The sequence below is a fragment of the Sander lucioperca genome, chromosome 11 (genome assembly GCF_008315115.2).
Source record: "Sander lucioperca isolate FBNREF2018 chromosome 11, SLUC_FBN_1.2, whole genome shotgun sequence".
NCBI classification, from domain to species: domain Eukaryota; kingdom Metazoa; phylum Chordata; class Actinopteri; order Perciformes; family Percidae; genus Sander; species Sander lucioperca.
In genome coordinates this window covers 17,246,302-17,261,557 of record NC_050183.1, presented here as the reverse complement: position 1 = coordinate 17,261,557, position 15,256 = coordinate 17,246,302, and the positions used below count along the sequence as shown (strand labels likewise).

The window sequence follows — 15,256 nt, the reverse complement described above, 5'->3', positions numbered from 1 at the left end:
TAAGGCACCCTGCCATTTTCGCCCGTAAGGGGGTTGCGGTATACCGCACTACCGCGGGAATTTCTTGCTTTTCAACCACGGTAAGAAAAAATCCATACCGTCCCAGCCCTACTATTAGCATGTATCAGTTTTGTAAGAAGTCTGTTCACTTAGGCACAAATACCTACTTTGTAAATGCTAGCAGCTTATGAGAGATGTGGAATTTAATGATTGAGAGAGCTTTGTTATGATGTGTAACGTGTTCTGCAGGGTACATTTGGCCTCTCAGAGAAATTAAGTTTGTTTACATAAAAAGCTACATCTGCCTTGTGGTGTAAAATCCCTTAGAGATTTTAGGACTTCTCTTCACAACTGTATACAACATTTTCAGACTTTATCTAGACATGTTCCATTGTTTTAACTTTACGAATTCTAACACTATAAAAATACCCTGTCATAAATGCGGTAATTCAAATCATTCTACCTTGTGCCATGCACATTTTAATTAACATTATTAATCAATGATGTGTAAATGTATCTGCAAAGTTGATGCACCTGCAGCCTAAACCCATTCCTTCCTATCCATAGGACAATAAATAATAAAATATGTCCTATAAAATTAAAGTACAAGATTTTGAAGTTGTGACAACTGTAAATAAATCACCAAGTGTAAAAAGGCCAACATTAACATTGACAGGTGGATCCCTGGCCACTCTTTCAGTTTTAGCACTGGAGTGAAATCCTACCCTTAGATGCTGAAGAACAGCCCTGGCTGCTACATACAGTGTGCATCAGGGGTTCATGCACTGGGCTGAAACTACAGCCACTCTCTGACCTCTGTAATTGTCAAGCAAAGGCAGGACATTTACACTCTGGAGGTATAAATATCTCCAGTGATCTTTCATGACTCCCCCAGAGGCTCAACAGGTAGAGCGCAGCAGAAAGCCAGCTGTCACCAGCAGGCGTCAGAGCGGATTTCCCCACCAAATAATCAGTCATCCCACTTGGATCAGGGATAGTGCAGATATACTGTTGCCCACTGGAGGGCTGAGGCAAAGCATATGGTGTGAACTGCTTTTTTAACAGTGCAGATAAGAGTTGGGTAATGGATTAGGCTAGATATTTTGCTTATATGAATGCAGTAATTTCTTTCTTTGAATGACCATGGTTGCATTACGCAAGAGAAAGCATTGTTGCAAACAGTGAGCAGGACTGCTTTATGGCAGTATTGGATCTACAGGAGTTTTGCAGGTATTTGATTAACTGTTAGCCAAAAAAAAAAAGCCTTCTGGATAGTTTATCTACATATTGTTTTTAAAGTTACTGTAACTTTTAAATGTTTCTGAAACTGTAATTTTTCATCTGATGATCATAAATGACCTGTAACAGCAGACGAGACTAACAGTGAAAAGAACGCTATTTGTATAGACTTTTTATTAATACCTTTGCCCGGGTCCGATTTTTCCCACAAAGTCACAAAATGATTTACGGCAAGTAGACCGGCTCTACAGAAACATATTCTGACTGGTCACAGATTTTGGTTCAACACCGGAAAAGCCTGTGTTATTGTATCCACCCAGGTAAAAGGTAGCAGGAGTTTTCTTTATATAGGCCTTATTGTATATTGTATAATGTAGAAGTTATCTGTTGTAGCTATGGCTGATACTGGGGCAGGGCCATCACAGAATAAAGGAAATTAAACAAAGAACAACTAAAAGCTTAAAGGGAAAGTGACAGACGACGGGCGAGTCAACTTCGGTCAGGCTTTCAACAGATGGAGACAATTACGGGTTTGTAAATAATTCAAATTGGCCCTTAGGTATGTAATATGTCTATTTCAATCATAAATAACTTTACAATAGGCAATGTGGTTGTATGTCAGTAGCCTATATTAAATTACATCCCCCTTCCATTTAGCGCCCGTTTCTTTTTTAAATTCCTTTTCAGTCCGTGTTTGTGTTGGCCTGTATTATCTTTTCCCCTTGTCCCCTCTGTACTTGTGTAAAGCGTCCATGGGTTTCATGAAATGCACTATATAATCTAAGTTATTATTACGTTTGTTGCTCCGACAAACTCTTAATGCTTTGGCTTGTGACACTGAGACAGTGATATTGTTACCCGGATTAGCTCATGTTCCATCCAGGCTAAGTATGCAACCAAGGGGGTAAACTTCTCCTTGGAACGCGTAGCTCCTATGGCGCCATTTTGATGCTACCAAGCCATCACCTCCCGTTAGCATTCCATTGACTGCCATTCATTTTGGCGCCACTTTGACAGTGAATAACTTTACATCTGAAGTGTTTAAAGACTCTATTTGTCCATTGTTTATTTGTAAAGAAACACGACAATGTATAAAAGGCTCCATTACCTTGTACCTCACGTTATGGCTCCGTAGCAGACGTTTTTGTAAAAATAGGCTAACGATTGTGTCATAACCACGCGACTTTCTGTCGCACAGTAGAGGAATTACCGTATAGTACAGGAGAAGCTCGCAGGCAGTTTCGACTTACAGCTGCTTAAGTGTAATTACTAATGTTAACTAGCATTTTAGTTAGCAATAATTAGCCTGTGCCTATGTTATCTCCGTACATATACCTGTGCTCTCCGTCTCTGCAAGATTGGGAATGATTGAGATTTCTCTTGGCACAGCTACCAGAAGACTTACAACTTTCAGACAGGTTGCTCACGGCACATTTACGTCGTCTCTCTCAGTTGGAGGCTGCGCAGTAACGCTCAGCGCTCACCGGAAAAGTGCTTCTAATATCCTTCACTGGTCTCCGTCCAGAGACACGGGATCTGTTGGTCCATTTTATATATGTCAATGTTTGCAACACTTGAAATGCAACAATGCGTCTGTAACTTCTTCTCTTATTGTAAATTAATGATTTTCCGTCTGATCAAAACATTCATCGCAACTATACGACCTCCCGGTAACGCTAACTCAGTCTAGCACTGTAAAGAAAAGATCTTTACAACAGCACTAAAAAAACACTACCGCTTTCCTCCAAAGCGGCCGCTAGAATCAACACAAACTGAAAGTTACAAATAGCCACTTTAGATTGAATGTTCACTTTATTTATACTTTATTGATTATAGCATTGATTATTGCGCAGATTATTTTCTTTATTAATCATTTTGTCTATAAAATGTTTGCTTGTTTTGCCTGATCAACTATCCAAAATCCAAATATATTAAATTTGCAAAGATTTAAACCTAGAAAAAGCATCACATTCTCACATTTAAGAAACTGGAACCAGCTCTTTTTTTTGGATGTTTTGTGTCATAGAAGATGTAACAGAATAATCGTCAAAATGTATGTCCTGTAGATAAACTAATTGCTTTGCTTCATATTTCACAGCTGTTGTGTTGATGGATTCATGGTTAATATAATGATATATTTTAAAGGTTGATAAACTGCTTGTTGTAATTTCAGGTCAGACAAGAAGACTCTGTGTAATGAATCTGTTTCTGGCAAGAAAAGTGTAAAAGTCCCATCATCTGCCGTACCACCACCCATACCCATGTCACCCATCGTTGAAAAGATGGAGGGGCTGAAGGCCATCCGCAACCGCAGCAACAGCCTCCGTCTGGGCCGACTGGCCTTCTACCGGCACCTGGAGAAGGTGGAGACCATGCGCTGCTTCTGGGAGCTCAAACATGTGGAGCTGGAGGGAAGAAACCAGCAGGTAACATGCACTGCCTGTATTCTCCTGGCCCTTATCACATTAAAGCAGTACAATCACTCCCTGAGAACTGGGGTTGATCAGATAAATCAGTGATTCCTGTCTATGTGAACAGAAAATAGCACGGCTTTCCCTACTTCCTTTTAACCATCCTCCTTTAGTTTGACTAGATTAAATTCCTACAAACTGATACGCATATTTTGGGTTACTTAGTTGAACTATATCAATTATTGATCAATTAACCATTGCTAGATTTTTTAGGTTCATCAGAAAGCCGGTATTTATGGGACTGAGACTGCATGAGAAAGACTGAAATAAAGCGCCGCAAACACTATTCCGGTTCTCGGCACCTGTTAGCAGGCACAACATGCCCTGACAGATGGACTACAACAAGCTCACTAGAGGGAGCTGCAGATCTTTTAATTTTTTTTTAATGTCTGTTTGAACCTCCTCAACTCACAGCCTACCACACACAAACTCATGCAGTAAACCACAGACTGACATGAATGTTTGGCGCTTGGTCAACGCACATAGATCTAGTTGCCACAAGATGGCGGCCTTGGGCCAGTTTGCTTGCTCGTTTAGAAAACCATGCCTTGCACTCTTGAGTTACTGTTAATGTCAGTCACTGTCAAGATGTTAGATGTTAATTTTTGAATTGTCCTGTTTCAGAAATGTGATACGCCTTGACACTGAAGCTGACATCACATTTACTGAGTACAAAGTGGTTTTCATTTATGGGGTTGATTACTGAGTTGATTGGGAGCTATTTAACTGCTATAAATATAAACACACGTGAAAGTCTGTATTCAAACACCTGGATGTGATTGACATCGAGGAAGACATAAGCTTAAACATGTCCATCAGTAGATGGAAAATGTACAGTACTTGTGTTTAATATAGAGTATATAAAGTTATTTAATATACAGTATGAAGTTAAATGTGTTTTTTTCATAAGCAAGTGGCCATTTTTTCCAATAAAAGCAAAGTAAACTGAAGTGTACAAGTTGCCAGGTGGTACAATTTGTTGTACTCATTGTTGGATTGCAGCTTTTCTTTAAAATTACATTTGCACAAGGCCTTATCGTAATTTCCACCTTTTTGTGACCAGTTCAGAAGTTTAATAAAAAGATATAACCTATGAAGTAAGACCTTTAACTGGCCAGAGAACATGTACACATATATGTATTGTCTCTATAGAGTCCAGCAGCTGTGCGATCTCAGTGTAGCCCCTGTAAGCCTTAACTCTAAGTGGAGAAAAGTGTTTTTTACATTATGTTGGGGATTTGGTTCATTTCTTTTTTTTTTGTCTTGTCTGTAACTATAAATCAGTGGTGCTTTCAAAGTGACCACCAGGGAGCGCTGAGGGAAATGTTCCAGTTACATGGGTGTGTCATGTGATTTTAGATCCTCAGCCTTTCATAGTACCCAGTGAATAACTCTCTCACCTTCCTCTCTATCGCTAAACTCCAACCTCAATTGCACCTTTGCTCCACCACCTGTCCTTCTATTTCCTGCTCTCCATCCTCCACCCACCTGCTGTTTGCACTCTTGACACTTTGACTACGACAAACTGTTCTACACATCAGAAACATGCAGATCAGCCACCAGATCCAACAGATTCATTAACAAACGCTGTCACTCCAGCCCTGCTCTGTGCAGAGGTTCTCCTCAGATTCCCTCAGGGGAATATTTTCTCTCCCAGGGGTCCTGCTCTGTAACCCCTTTGACCCTCTAACCCACCCCACCTGCTGCTGCTTGTTAAATCAAGCTTGCTTTGGACTGTTTCAGAATCTTGTAGAAATATTCAAACTAAAGCAACATTTTTTTTTACAAAATGCCTGCCTGAACAAACTTGAAATATGAAAGTTCTGGGAGAAGTGTGCCGTTTTCTAGATGAAGTGGCAATGACCAATAACAATTGGCACTCTCTACAGTGGGATCATGAATGAAATAATCAAATTTCAGTTTGTACATATTTCTATATAATTTCCTGAGGTTGTCAGATCACTTCAAAGAACACAAAAAATGTCTTAAAAATGGTGTCAAGGCACCAAGGTTAAAAGTCCTTCACAGTTTAAACCGACAAATTTGGCAGGTCATGGGGAGGGATCTGATCTGGTCTTATTCCACTATTCAGTATAAATCATCAACTACAGTGGCAATTCTAAGATTAAACCTTTAGTGGGGTGCATGCAAAAGGGTTAAACCACAGACAAAGGCGGGAGTTTGGCACAACCTCCACCGATTGGCCAACACTATGTTTCTGTTAACTCTTTCCTTGACTGGATTACAAGTGCATAGCGTCGGTGACAGCGACACAGGATATTAAACCTGTTTCAAGCCCTTTGAACTTGTAATTGTTTGTCTTCTGTCACTAACAGACAAGTTTGCCATCTCTAACTTGAAGCACAAAAATGTATTTAAAAAAATAATATTTAATTTTTAGGGGGGCTGAGGATAATAAAATGTATAAGTCCTCCTTTCTCTCACACAGTGTGGACATACTGTTGTAGTTCCCAGCAAAAGACAACTACTTGTCTTGTTTTCACCTGTGCAACATGTGGCCACAGAAAGGATAAACTTGGCACCACATGTTTACATGCATGCGTGATTGTCAACTCGCTGCATGCACACGATTGTGTCAGTTTGTGAGGTACAGAGAGGCAAAGCAACTGTCTGACAGATATACTTAGGAGAATGCATGCATGCATGCATGAAGTGCTGTGTCCTAAGTTAAAGGATACCGCAGGGGTCTCACTAACATGCCAGCAGCAAAAGGAGTGCATCTGATTCTGCGTAAAGCAACGACACCCTGAACCCAACACCACCTGTCCCCTTCTCGTCTCAGAGACAGCATGTTCTCTCCTTTTAGGTCCTGGGTGGCGGGTGAATGGTTGGCTGGGTGGGCAGGTGGCTTGACAGCACAGACCCCCTGTTCTTGTCCGAGTCTGTAGCGAACAAGACACTGAGTATTCAATGCACAGCCACAGTAGCCCGACTATTTCATAATGAACGCCCGCTCTCTTTCCCAATGTCTACAACTTGTTGCCCGCCACCTGAGACTCCTTCGCCACGGGCGCTAGAGGGGCTGAGATAAGACAGACAGCCTGTGCAGGTGGACATCAGGGACTGGAAGAGGAAGGTTTCCATCATGGAGAACCTCCTAAAGGATAAAGATATTTGGATATTAGGGAGTGTGTGTCTGGTGGCCACTTTCCTGTGGGGACGGCTGTGGAAATTATTCTCCACCAAGAAGAGAGGAAGGACCACAGCGTCTGCAGACACACAGGTAATATAGCGAGAGACGGTCTGTGCACCTGTGCTGCAGGTGAATTTGGGAATATGCCAAAAGTTCATTCAATCTGAATGAATAGAAGGTTGTAAATAATTTAAGAAATCAACAAATCTTTGTTTATTGTACTCATGTTGAGGATAATGGCAGAGGCTGACAAGCTGCAGGCCTGCATGAACTGGAAATTTTATACTTTAAGAAATTATCACATTTTCCTCCGTCCTAATGAGGCCTTAATGCCAAAGTGATGCAAACTAGATTGCTTCCTTTCTAGTCACTTTGACAGATTTGACCCAAGCTGTTATTGTTTGTTGCCTTCGCCAAGGAAGTAATGTTTTCCTGTTTGTTTGTCTGATAAATAGCAGGGAAATTTAAAAACCTGATTATAATGAAATTTGGCAAGTGGTTGTCTACCATGACGTGTATTTTGATGCAGATCTTAATGATGAGTCTCCCTGGACCATAAGTGTCAACAGGTTATTGTCCAGTCAGGCCTTGTCAATGTTTTTCTCTGCAATCACAATTTTTCTGGAGTTTACAGTAAGTAAGAGGAAGGGCAGAATTACAAACGTGGAAAACTATTTCTATTTCCATTAATAAAAAATAAACAGATTTAGAGGATCGGAAGCATTGGAAGATGTATAAGCTATCTGACTACTTTCTAAATCATATTTCTTTTGCTGCATTTAGACCTCCATACCTCATGGCAAAGCTCTGGCTAGTGGAGCGGAGCAGTATCTGGAGACACTGCATGTAGGTGGCTTGATTATCATATCTGACTTTGGAAAGAAGACTCTGGAATATCTGAGCCCAGCAATGCTGGTGTTATCTGTGGGTGGCCTAGTTTCTGCTTTCACTCCAAGAATAGGAGTTGTGTTCCTGGTGATGTGAAAAGGCTAACATGTTTCAGAACTGGTCTTCCCCTGGATAAAGTAGAGCATTGCTGACTGTACGGACTACAGCTGTTTTAACTGTGCAATGGCAGTAAAACTAATCAGCTGAGGTATCCCTGGCATCTGTAACCTGGAACCTTCTGTTGTTGCGTTGAACTGCTGAAGTGAACTAGCCTGACAAGCCAGACCCACATCAAGATGTTGGGTCTGGGAACTCACCATTGACAGAGCTCAATCAGAGGGGTGGGATAAGCGGTTGTTTTTCAAATTCCCTCTGCACGCAATAGGATAGTGCTACAACTTGGCAGAGCAACGAAGAAGGTAGCGAAGCTAGTTGATAGATTAAACTTTTGCCGTATCCAGTCGGCAAAACTCCGAACACATCTTCCTTTTTAAGAATGATTTCAGTGCCGTTCTTTGTTCTTTTCTCAAAGAAAAGCTTAACTCCAAGTCTTCCAGAAGACTGCTGTTCCCAGCAGCAGCAGCCATAAGCCCGCCTACCGACTCTATACACGATGCGATTGGCCTGACCAGAATTTGGTTTTCCAGCTCGCAAGCCAACAGAGTGCCTAGACCCCCCTGGCTGCAAAATAAATTTGCAGCCACTAGGGTGCGTCTAGATTTCTAGGCTAGAAGTGAACTGAACATGTTGCGTTTGCCAAAACAATGCAACAATAATCTTTGGCATCCATCTGTAGCCAGTGTGTGTGAGCTTGGGACAGTCATTGGAAAACTTAACGTCATCTGACATCTGACATGCGTCACAGACTTGTCACCAGTAGTGATGTTCACTCCACTACTCCATCCTGGCAAGCCTGTGCCCTCTATGCTACACATACCGTGTCCAGTATAAACCAGTTTATTACTTAATCCAGCAGGAAGCAAATGTAATTGACTCCTCATAAAGCGAGAGCTGTGGTGCTTTGAGCAGTTAAAGCCTGTCAGCTCGATATTTTTATTAGTCTTCTTGTCTCCGCTGACAGTGGGCTTATTACCACTAGATTTATAACTCTATTTATCGTTTCTACTACCCAACCCAGGACAGTTTAATCCAAATGTGTCTAGATGTTATCAGCACAGGCTTTAAGATAAATAAAGTTGTGATAAATAATAGATCAGACTGATCTGAGGGGATTTAAATTCAAGTTTGAACTTTGAGTTAAAGTTCCCTGTTTCTTAGCCGGCTTCTAATTAACTTTCTTTACTTTATACTCAATTTCTGATTTCTGTAGCCATGTTTCATTCATGCTAAATCCCCACCAACCTGAACCTACATGTGGTAGCATGTTCACTTGAACTTCAACTTCAGGTTCACACACAAAAAGCCAGCCTGCAGCATCCTGGGAAAAACAAAGCGACAGCGTCAGTTATATGTTAACCAGGCAGAAAACCCCACATATTTCTGTGAATCTTTGCAGGTTCATGAGAATGAGATCAGATTGTGCGCCTCTTCATTATATTCAATAGGGGTGGGAATCTCTTGGCACCTCACGATTCGATTCCGATTCAGAGGCCAACGATTTGATTCTAAACCGATTATTGATGCATCTCGATGCAGCAATGTTTTTTACGTACATTTCCATGCGTGATTTTTAAATCACGCATGGATTAGCAAACTCTGAGTTTGCTACTCAGAGTTTGCTAATCACTTCCTAGACAAAGCAGCTAGACAAAGCTTAGATTTGGACATATATTTGTCACACACAAGTTTTAATAAAATTTTTTGTCTACTGAGGTTTTTGTTTGGTAGTCGTTCCATGCTTAAGCCTTAAACATGCTTGTGAAAGTCACCTTCTCTCTCAGTAATCTTCCATGTCAGAGGCTCAGTCATGTTTAAAGGTGGAGAATTGTCTTCTTAGAACATCAAACATGAGGTGGTCAGATGTCATGTGATAAAGTAGATGAACAGCCTATATGTGTTTTGCCTAATTATTTTATCTATGTCTTATTAGATCATGTGTATATATACAAAATTTAATTATTTTTCCTTTTGGCCATTTTTGTGTGTTTTTTTCTGCACTCTTGCCTAAACTCAAAGTTGTTGTCCATTATCCCATCCTCTTTCAGTCACTCGGTTTTCTGATTTGTACTTGTCTGGAGACCGTAACTTTTAAATAAAAATCAACACATTTAAATCGATTATTAACTTATCTGAATCGAGAATCGAATCGTTCTAGAGAGAATCGCGATGCATCTAAGAATCGATTATTTTTCCCACCCCTAATATTCAATGCTCTGTTGTTTGTGTCCATGCAACAGAGACTTTAATGATTCTATTTAACTGAAATAATGTTTTTTTATGCTATGGATGGAGTTCTGCTACGGAGATAAAATGCTTGCAAGGACGGAGATCATTTTAGTCTCAAAACGCTGTTTAAAAATGAAAACGTAGTATTGTGGATGTAGCCTTGTAACTTGTGCTAATGTACGTGAGCATGACTAATGTGACAAGGACTTCTCCTGCCTCAGATTCTCACACTCACATAGCTCAGATAAAATTAGCACACAAACAAATAGAGGAGGGATGGAGGAACAGAGCCAGTAATAGTTTCATGTAAAGGATTAAAGGGTTTAAAAAGACAAAGGTCATTTAGGAGTGGATGTGTGTATTTGTGATACATCCCATTTTAAAAATACAGTATCTTGAGTCTTTTTATTTGAAGTATTTTCTGCTGAAACTGGATGTTCAGGTTTGACATTACGTGAGGAGGAAACATCACAATTACGTTTGGATTCATAAAACAGAAAAACTGGAATTTCCTGGTTTGCCAGGAGTGTTTTTAATTATAAGCATGAAAAATAGATCTTCAAAATGATTCCTATTAGCATATCAATGTTTTTTTTTTTTTTTACTTGTCTTATACTCAGGACTGTCATATTTCCCCCACTGTTGTTAAAGTAAATATTTTTTTATTTTTTATTTATTTAACTACCTAATGGTGCATGATGAGTTTTTCTATAGTTTCAGCATTTCTGCTCCAAATACATATTATATATTTTTACATAGGTTTTTGTGACTGGTCCTTACTATTAATATGTATAATGCATATTTTACTCCAGTCATCAGTAATTCCGTTAACAGCATCTCACTGTATTTTACATATATCAGTTACATAGACTTACTGTACATTGTGTGTGAACTGAAGGAAAGGGCGCTTTTTCTTGTAAAACAAGTTCAATTAGAACCAACATTTTACTTAAGCTTTAAATCCTCACATTTCCTGGCTCCATATTTCTCTCTCTCTCTGGTATGAGGCCTCCGGGGGAATGTGCTGTTTTAGCCTGGACTCTTCTGGCCTCTCGGTTGGTGTTCAATTTCAGCCGTTTGCATAACTCATTACCAGCACAGTGCTGATGCTTAGAGGCAGGGCCTACACACACACACGAGTGCAAGTGCTTGCTGGCCATTGCAGTGTCATACTTTCTGAGGTGAGTTTATGAGAGGTTAATTATCTTGGGGTCAAGGATAGGACTGCTAAACTGCCTCCAAAGGTCTTCCCTCAATCCAAAGCATTGTCAGTAGGTCACTGACAGAGAAATAGATAAACTTTTAATTATTAGGTTAAATTTACTGTCTATGTTAAAACAGCAAACATGCTTTAGAGTATTTCCACAATGTTGAAAATATAAAAGTGAGTCATTAGTGCCAATAGCCATGCTGACTATCAAACTGCTATGCTGCTAAACTGAAATGCAGAAACAGCTAATGCTAGGTTAGCTTAGCAGCATCTATGAAATTTATAAAGCAACAAGCAATTAAACAAAATTCTGCAAAAAATTTAGTCAAATAAACATGTCATCACTTAAATACTTAGCTTTGTGAAGTGAAGCAGTATCCCTCTGGTGAATAAATCCTTTAGAAGAACCCCAAAAGCAGCTAATAAAAACGTCTGTCTTGAAGAAGGCTAATGTAGCTAAATTAAGGTGACCAGATTTCTGAGACAAAATCCGGGGACATTTTCAGCTTAGAAGCGTAAATACCTCCAAAACAGGTAATGTTTTTATCTTTGTAAAGTTAAAACAGGGACACTACCCCAGGGGCGTCACTAGACCTAGAGCTGCACTGGGGCACAAGCCCCCCTAGGGGGGTCCATGGGCATGCTCCCCTGTAAGAAAATGTTGCCCATTTTAACATTTAAATGCATCAATCTGGTGCACTTTGAAAAGAAATTCAGAGGTTAGACTTGATTATTCTTATCTATGGATGGAAATATTTGTGCTGTAGCCTGAACTATTTTGCACTTCAGAATTTTAACCATGCACACACAGGTGGAATAGTTTTTTCTTCATATTTTTGCATTAATGTCACTAGGAAGCATACCAGTAGAAATATATATTCATATTTGTAAGTGGGATTGTCTGGAATCTGGCAATATAATAACCATTATGGTGGGATACTCTGGCTAAGGAATTTACAAAAATGTCTGTGCTGACATAAATAGTTTACATGAGAATACATTATAATTTTGGCCCAAAGTTGGAGACCATGTAGAAATTTGTTGCAATTTCAAAACCGGATTACTCGGGAACCACTTGTCGTGTTGAGTGAAGAGTTTGTGAGATATTTCACTGAGAGTAATGGGTGTGCAGAGATTTATGCAGAATGCAAATATGATAACATTTCATGTAAGTTCAAGGTTAATTTTCTCACAAACCATTTGTCACAGCAACTGGCGCTAATATCATTGGAAAGCATTCTGGTCGTTGATGTGATATCTGTGTTGCCAGCCAGCCAGAGATAGTCATCATTGACAGGCTGGCAACCTAATGCAGCTGGCACAAGTTTGTGATGAATAGTTTAATAAGTCCACACTCTATTAAGCGGTTTCATTTCATGTAATGACAAGTTACCAAGTAGCCTACCTCTAAGTAGCTAGCTCAAGTGAAACTGAAAGGTCATTATAGTACACTGTGTGCCGTAGTAGTAGTTAGTTGTTAGTTGTATCACTGCTAATAATGTTAGCAATAGCTATTGCAAATTGTAGATCATACACAGCCTACACATATAGGTTAAACTTAAATAATACATAACATAGATGATAAACAATAACACTTAGGCTACAAGAACACTTTTGGTTCACCTAGGAGATATTTTACTACTCATATCGATAACATGAATCAATAGCATGTTATTCGAAAGCTTGCTAAGCACTCAACGCATATCAGTTAGCAATATTGTACTACTCACACTCGTCAGAGCTAGCTGGTTGAATTCATGAGAAGCCCACTGTAGCTGTCTCGCAAAGGGCAAAGATTCTTCTTACTGCGCTGCCAGAAATATGGGCATTCTAGAACATCTCTGAGCTCTGAGCAGCGCTTGCTCTGGCTGTCTTGAGCCTGCGCGTGTAGGGTGCGTGACTATACATTTGGTCAATGTTTTCTTTCTTTTATTCCAATTTCGGGTCCGTCAGTCACAATGAAAACCGGGGACATTTCCGAGGCTCCGAGCTCCAGCCGGGGACATGTCATCGAAACCGTCTGGTCACCCTAAGGTAAATCGCCCGCGAACGTGACGGGAATCCAAAATGTCGGCACTAGCAGCGGGTCAGAGACTCAGGAGACTCAGAGAGTTTTAGTACCTATTGATGATAAACCAGTTCAAAAGCAATGGTCCGCAATGGTGCCTCTTCTGGATCTCGACCATTATTGTATGAACATTTCGGCTAATGCGGCTGCCCTCATCAATGTGCACTGTGCAGTCAAATCAGGCCCTTCCAGTTAGCGCAAACACTGGTTTATGGGTCAATGACAATACGGGTTGGTAAGATGAGAACATTTAAAAACTTTTTTAAAGGCATCCTTGAGTTTTGTTAAAATGTATATTTTGTGTTATTGTACATTTATTTCATTTGAAATAGGATTTTCAACCATTTTTTTTTACAAAGGTAGGACCAAATGGACCTAAAATGTCAAGTGGTGTAACCAGAAAGGAATGATTCATATTTAATATTTCATCCACTACATTGTTTGTGAGTGCACTCATACAAATATAACTCCTATTTCAAAATTTCACCCAAAAATAGATTTTATTAGGATTACTTCTTAATTTAAATGATATGTGTTATTGCAATATCAAGTGGTAGACGTGCTGGAAACAACATTTGTTTTCTAAATAATCTTGGACAAATTGTGTAAAAAGTCTTAAAAATTAGTTTTTACAGTGGAGTAGAGTATTACATTTTATCAAACATTAATTTACCTGCACATTATCATATTTTCAAGAACAATACTGGTTACCCCATTTAACACAAACCAGTTACACCACCTGACGTGATGCTTCTAGTCAAAAACCTTGTAAGTGACACTATCAAGCACTGCAGTCAAAGTAGTTCATTGAACTTGGCGTTTAATTTCATTTCAATGACAAATATTTAAATATATTTAAAACTCATTAGATTAAATTAAACAACTAACATCTTAACAAATTCTGTGTGTTTGTGTGTGAGAAAGAGGTAGATAGATGGGTAAAAGAGAGAGGGAGAAGCAAGTCTGTTTAGGGTTGTGCATGCCCTTTAACATATTTACAGTTAAAGAGCTCATATTATGCTTTTTGGCATGTCATAGGTTTACAAAATGAAAAAGCCCAAAGTCCCCCCCAAAGGGACTTACCATCTCCAACAGAAAACACTGTTCATAAACTGCTCCAAACAGCTCTATTGTAGTCCAGCCTTTACTTCCGTGATGAACGTGGTCACTTTGTAACACACGTTATAATGCTCGCCTAGCTGCTAGCGTGGCACGCCCTCATACTCTGCTTCTGACTGGCTAGTAGTCCTTACCTAGGTACTGCTCAGGTGCGACTCCCAAAAAAGATGGAATAGAAGTGAGATGCCTCACTCTTTAGCTAAAACAGAGAGCTCAACACAGGAGCTGCAGCAATGTGCAGTACAACAAAAAGATGGTGTTTTTTGAAAATTAATCCAGGTAAAACTATTCTGGTACAAGTATGAACCTGAAAATGAGTATAATATGAGCACTTTAACTTATTCTGGTGCCATCCATCCATCCATCCATCTTCGTCCGCTTATCCGGTGTCGGGTCGCGGGGGGAGCAGCTCCAGCAGGGGACCCCACACTTCCCTTTCCCGAGCCACATTAACCAGCTCCGACTGGGGGATCCCGAGGCGTTCCCAGGCCAGGTTGGAGATATAAACCCTCCACCTAGTCCTGGGACTTCCCCGAGGCCTCCTCCCAGCTGGACGTGCCTGGAACACCTCCCTAGGGAGGCGCCCAGGGGGCATCCTTACCAGATGCCCGAACCACCTCAACTGGCTCCTTTTGACACGAAGGAGCAGCGGCTCTACTCCGAGCTCCTCACGGATGACTGAGCTTCTTACCCTATCTCTAAGGGAGACACCAGCCACCCTCCTGAGGAAACCCATTTCGGCATTCTGGTGCATTTATCTG

At 40.2% G+C, this 15,256-nt stretch overlaps 1 protein-coding gene and 1 long non-coding RNA gene across 3 annotated transcripts in view; one reads left to right on the top strand and one right to left on the bottom strand.

Annotated features, from left to right (window-relative positions):
- Positions 1-15,256, top strand: part of mylk4b (myosin light chain kinase family, member 4b) — a 42,689-nt gene that overhangs the window by 5,115 nt on the left and 22,318 nt on the right. The window contains exon 2 of one of the 2 annotated variants that reach the window (XM_031282410.2): positions 3,413-3,665. In XM_031282410.2, coding sequence (XP_031138270.1) covers positions 3,413-3,665 — 253 coding nt within the window. Of the gene's footprint in view, positions 1-3,412; positions 3,666-6,704; positions 6,955-15,256 lie in introns of those variants that run through there. The other variant, XM_031282411.2, reaches the window with a different exon arrangement.
- On the bottom strand, positions 6,596-11,220 carry LOC118496237. Its single transcript, XR_004898761.1, has 3 exons — positions 11,048-11,220; positions 9,115-9,190; positions 6,596-6,828 (listed from the first exon to the last, which is right to left on the bottom strand). It is a non-coding gene; the product is annotated as an uncharacterized LOC118496237 (long non-coding RNA).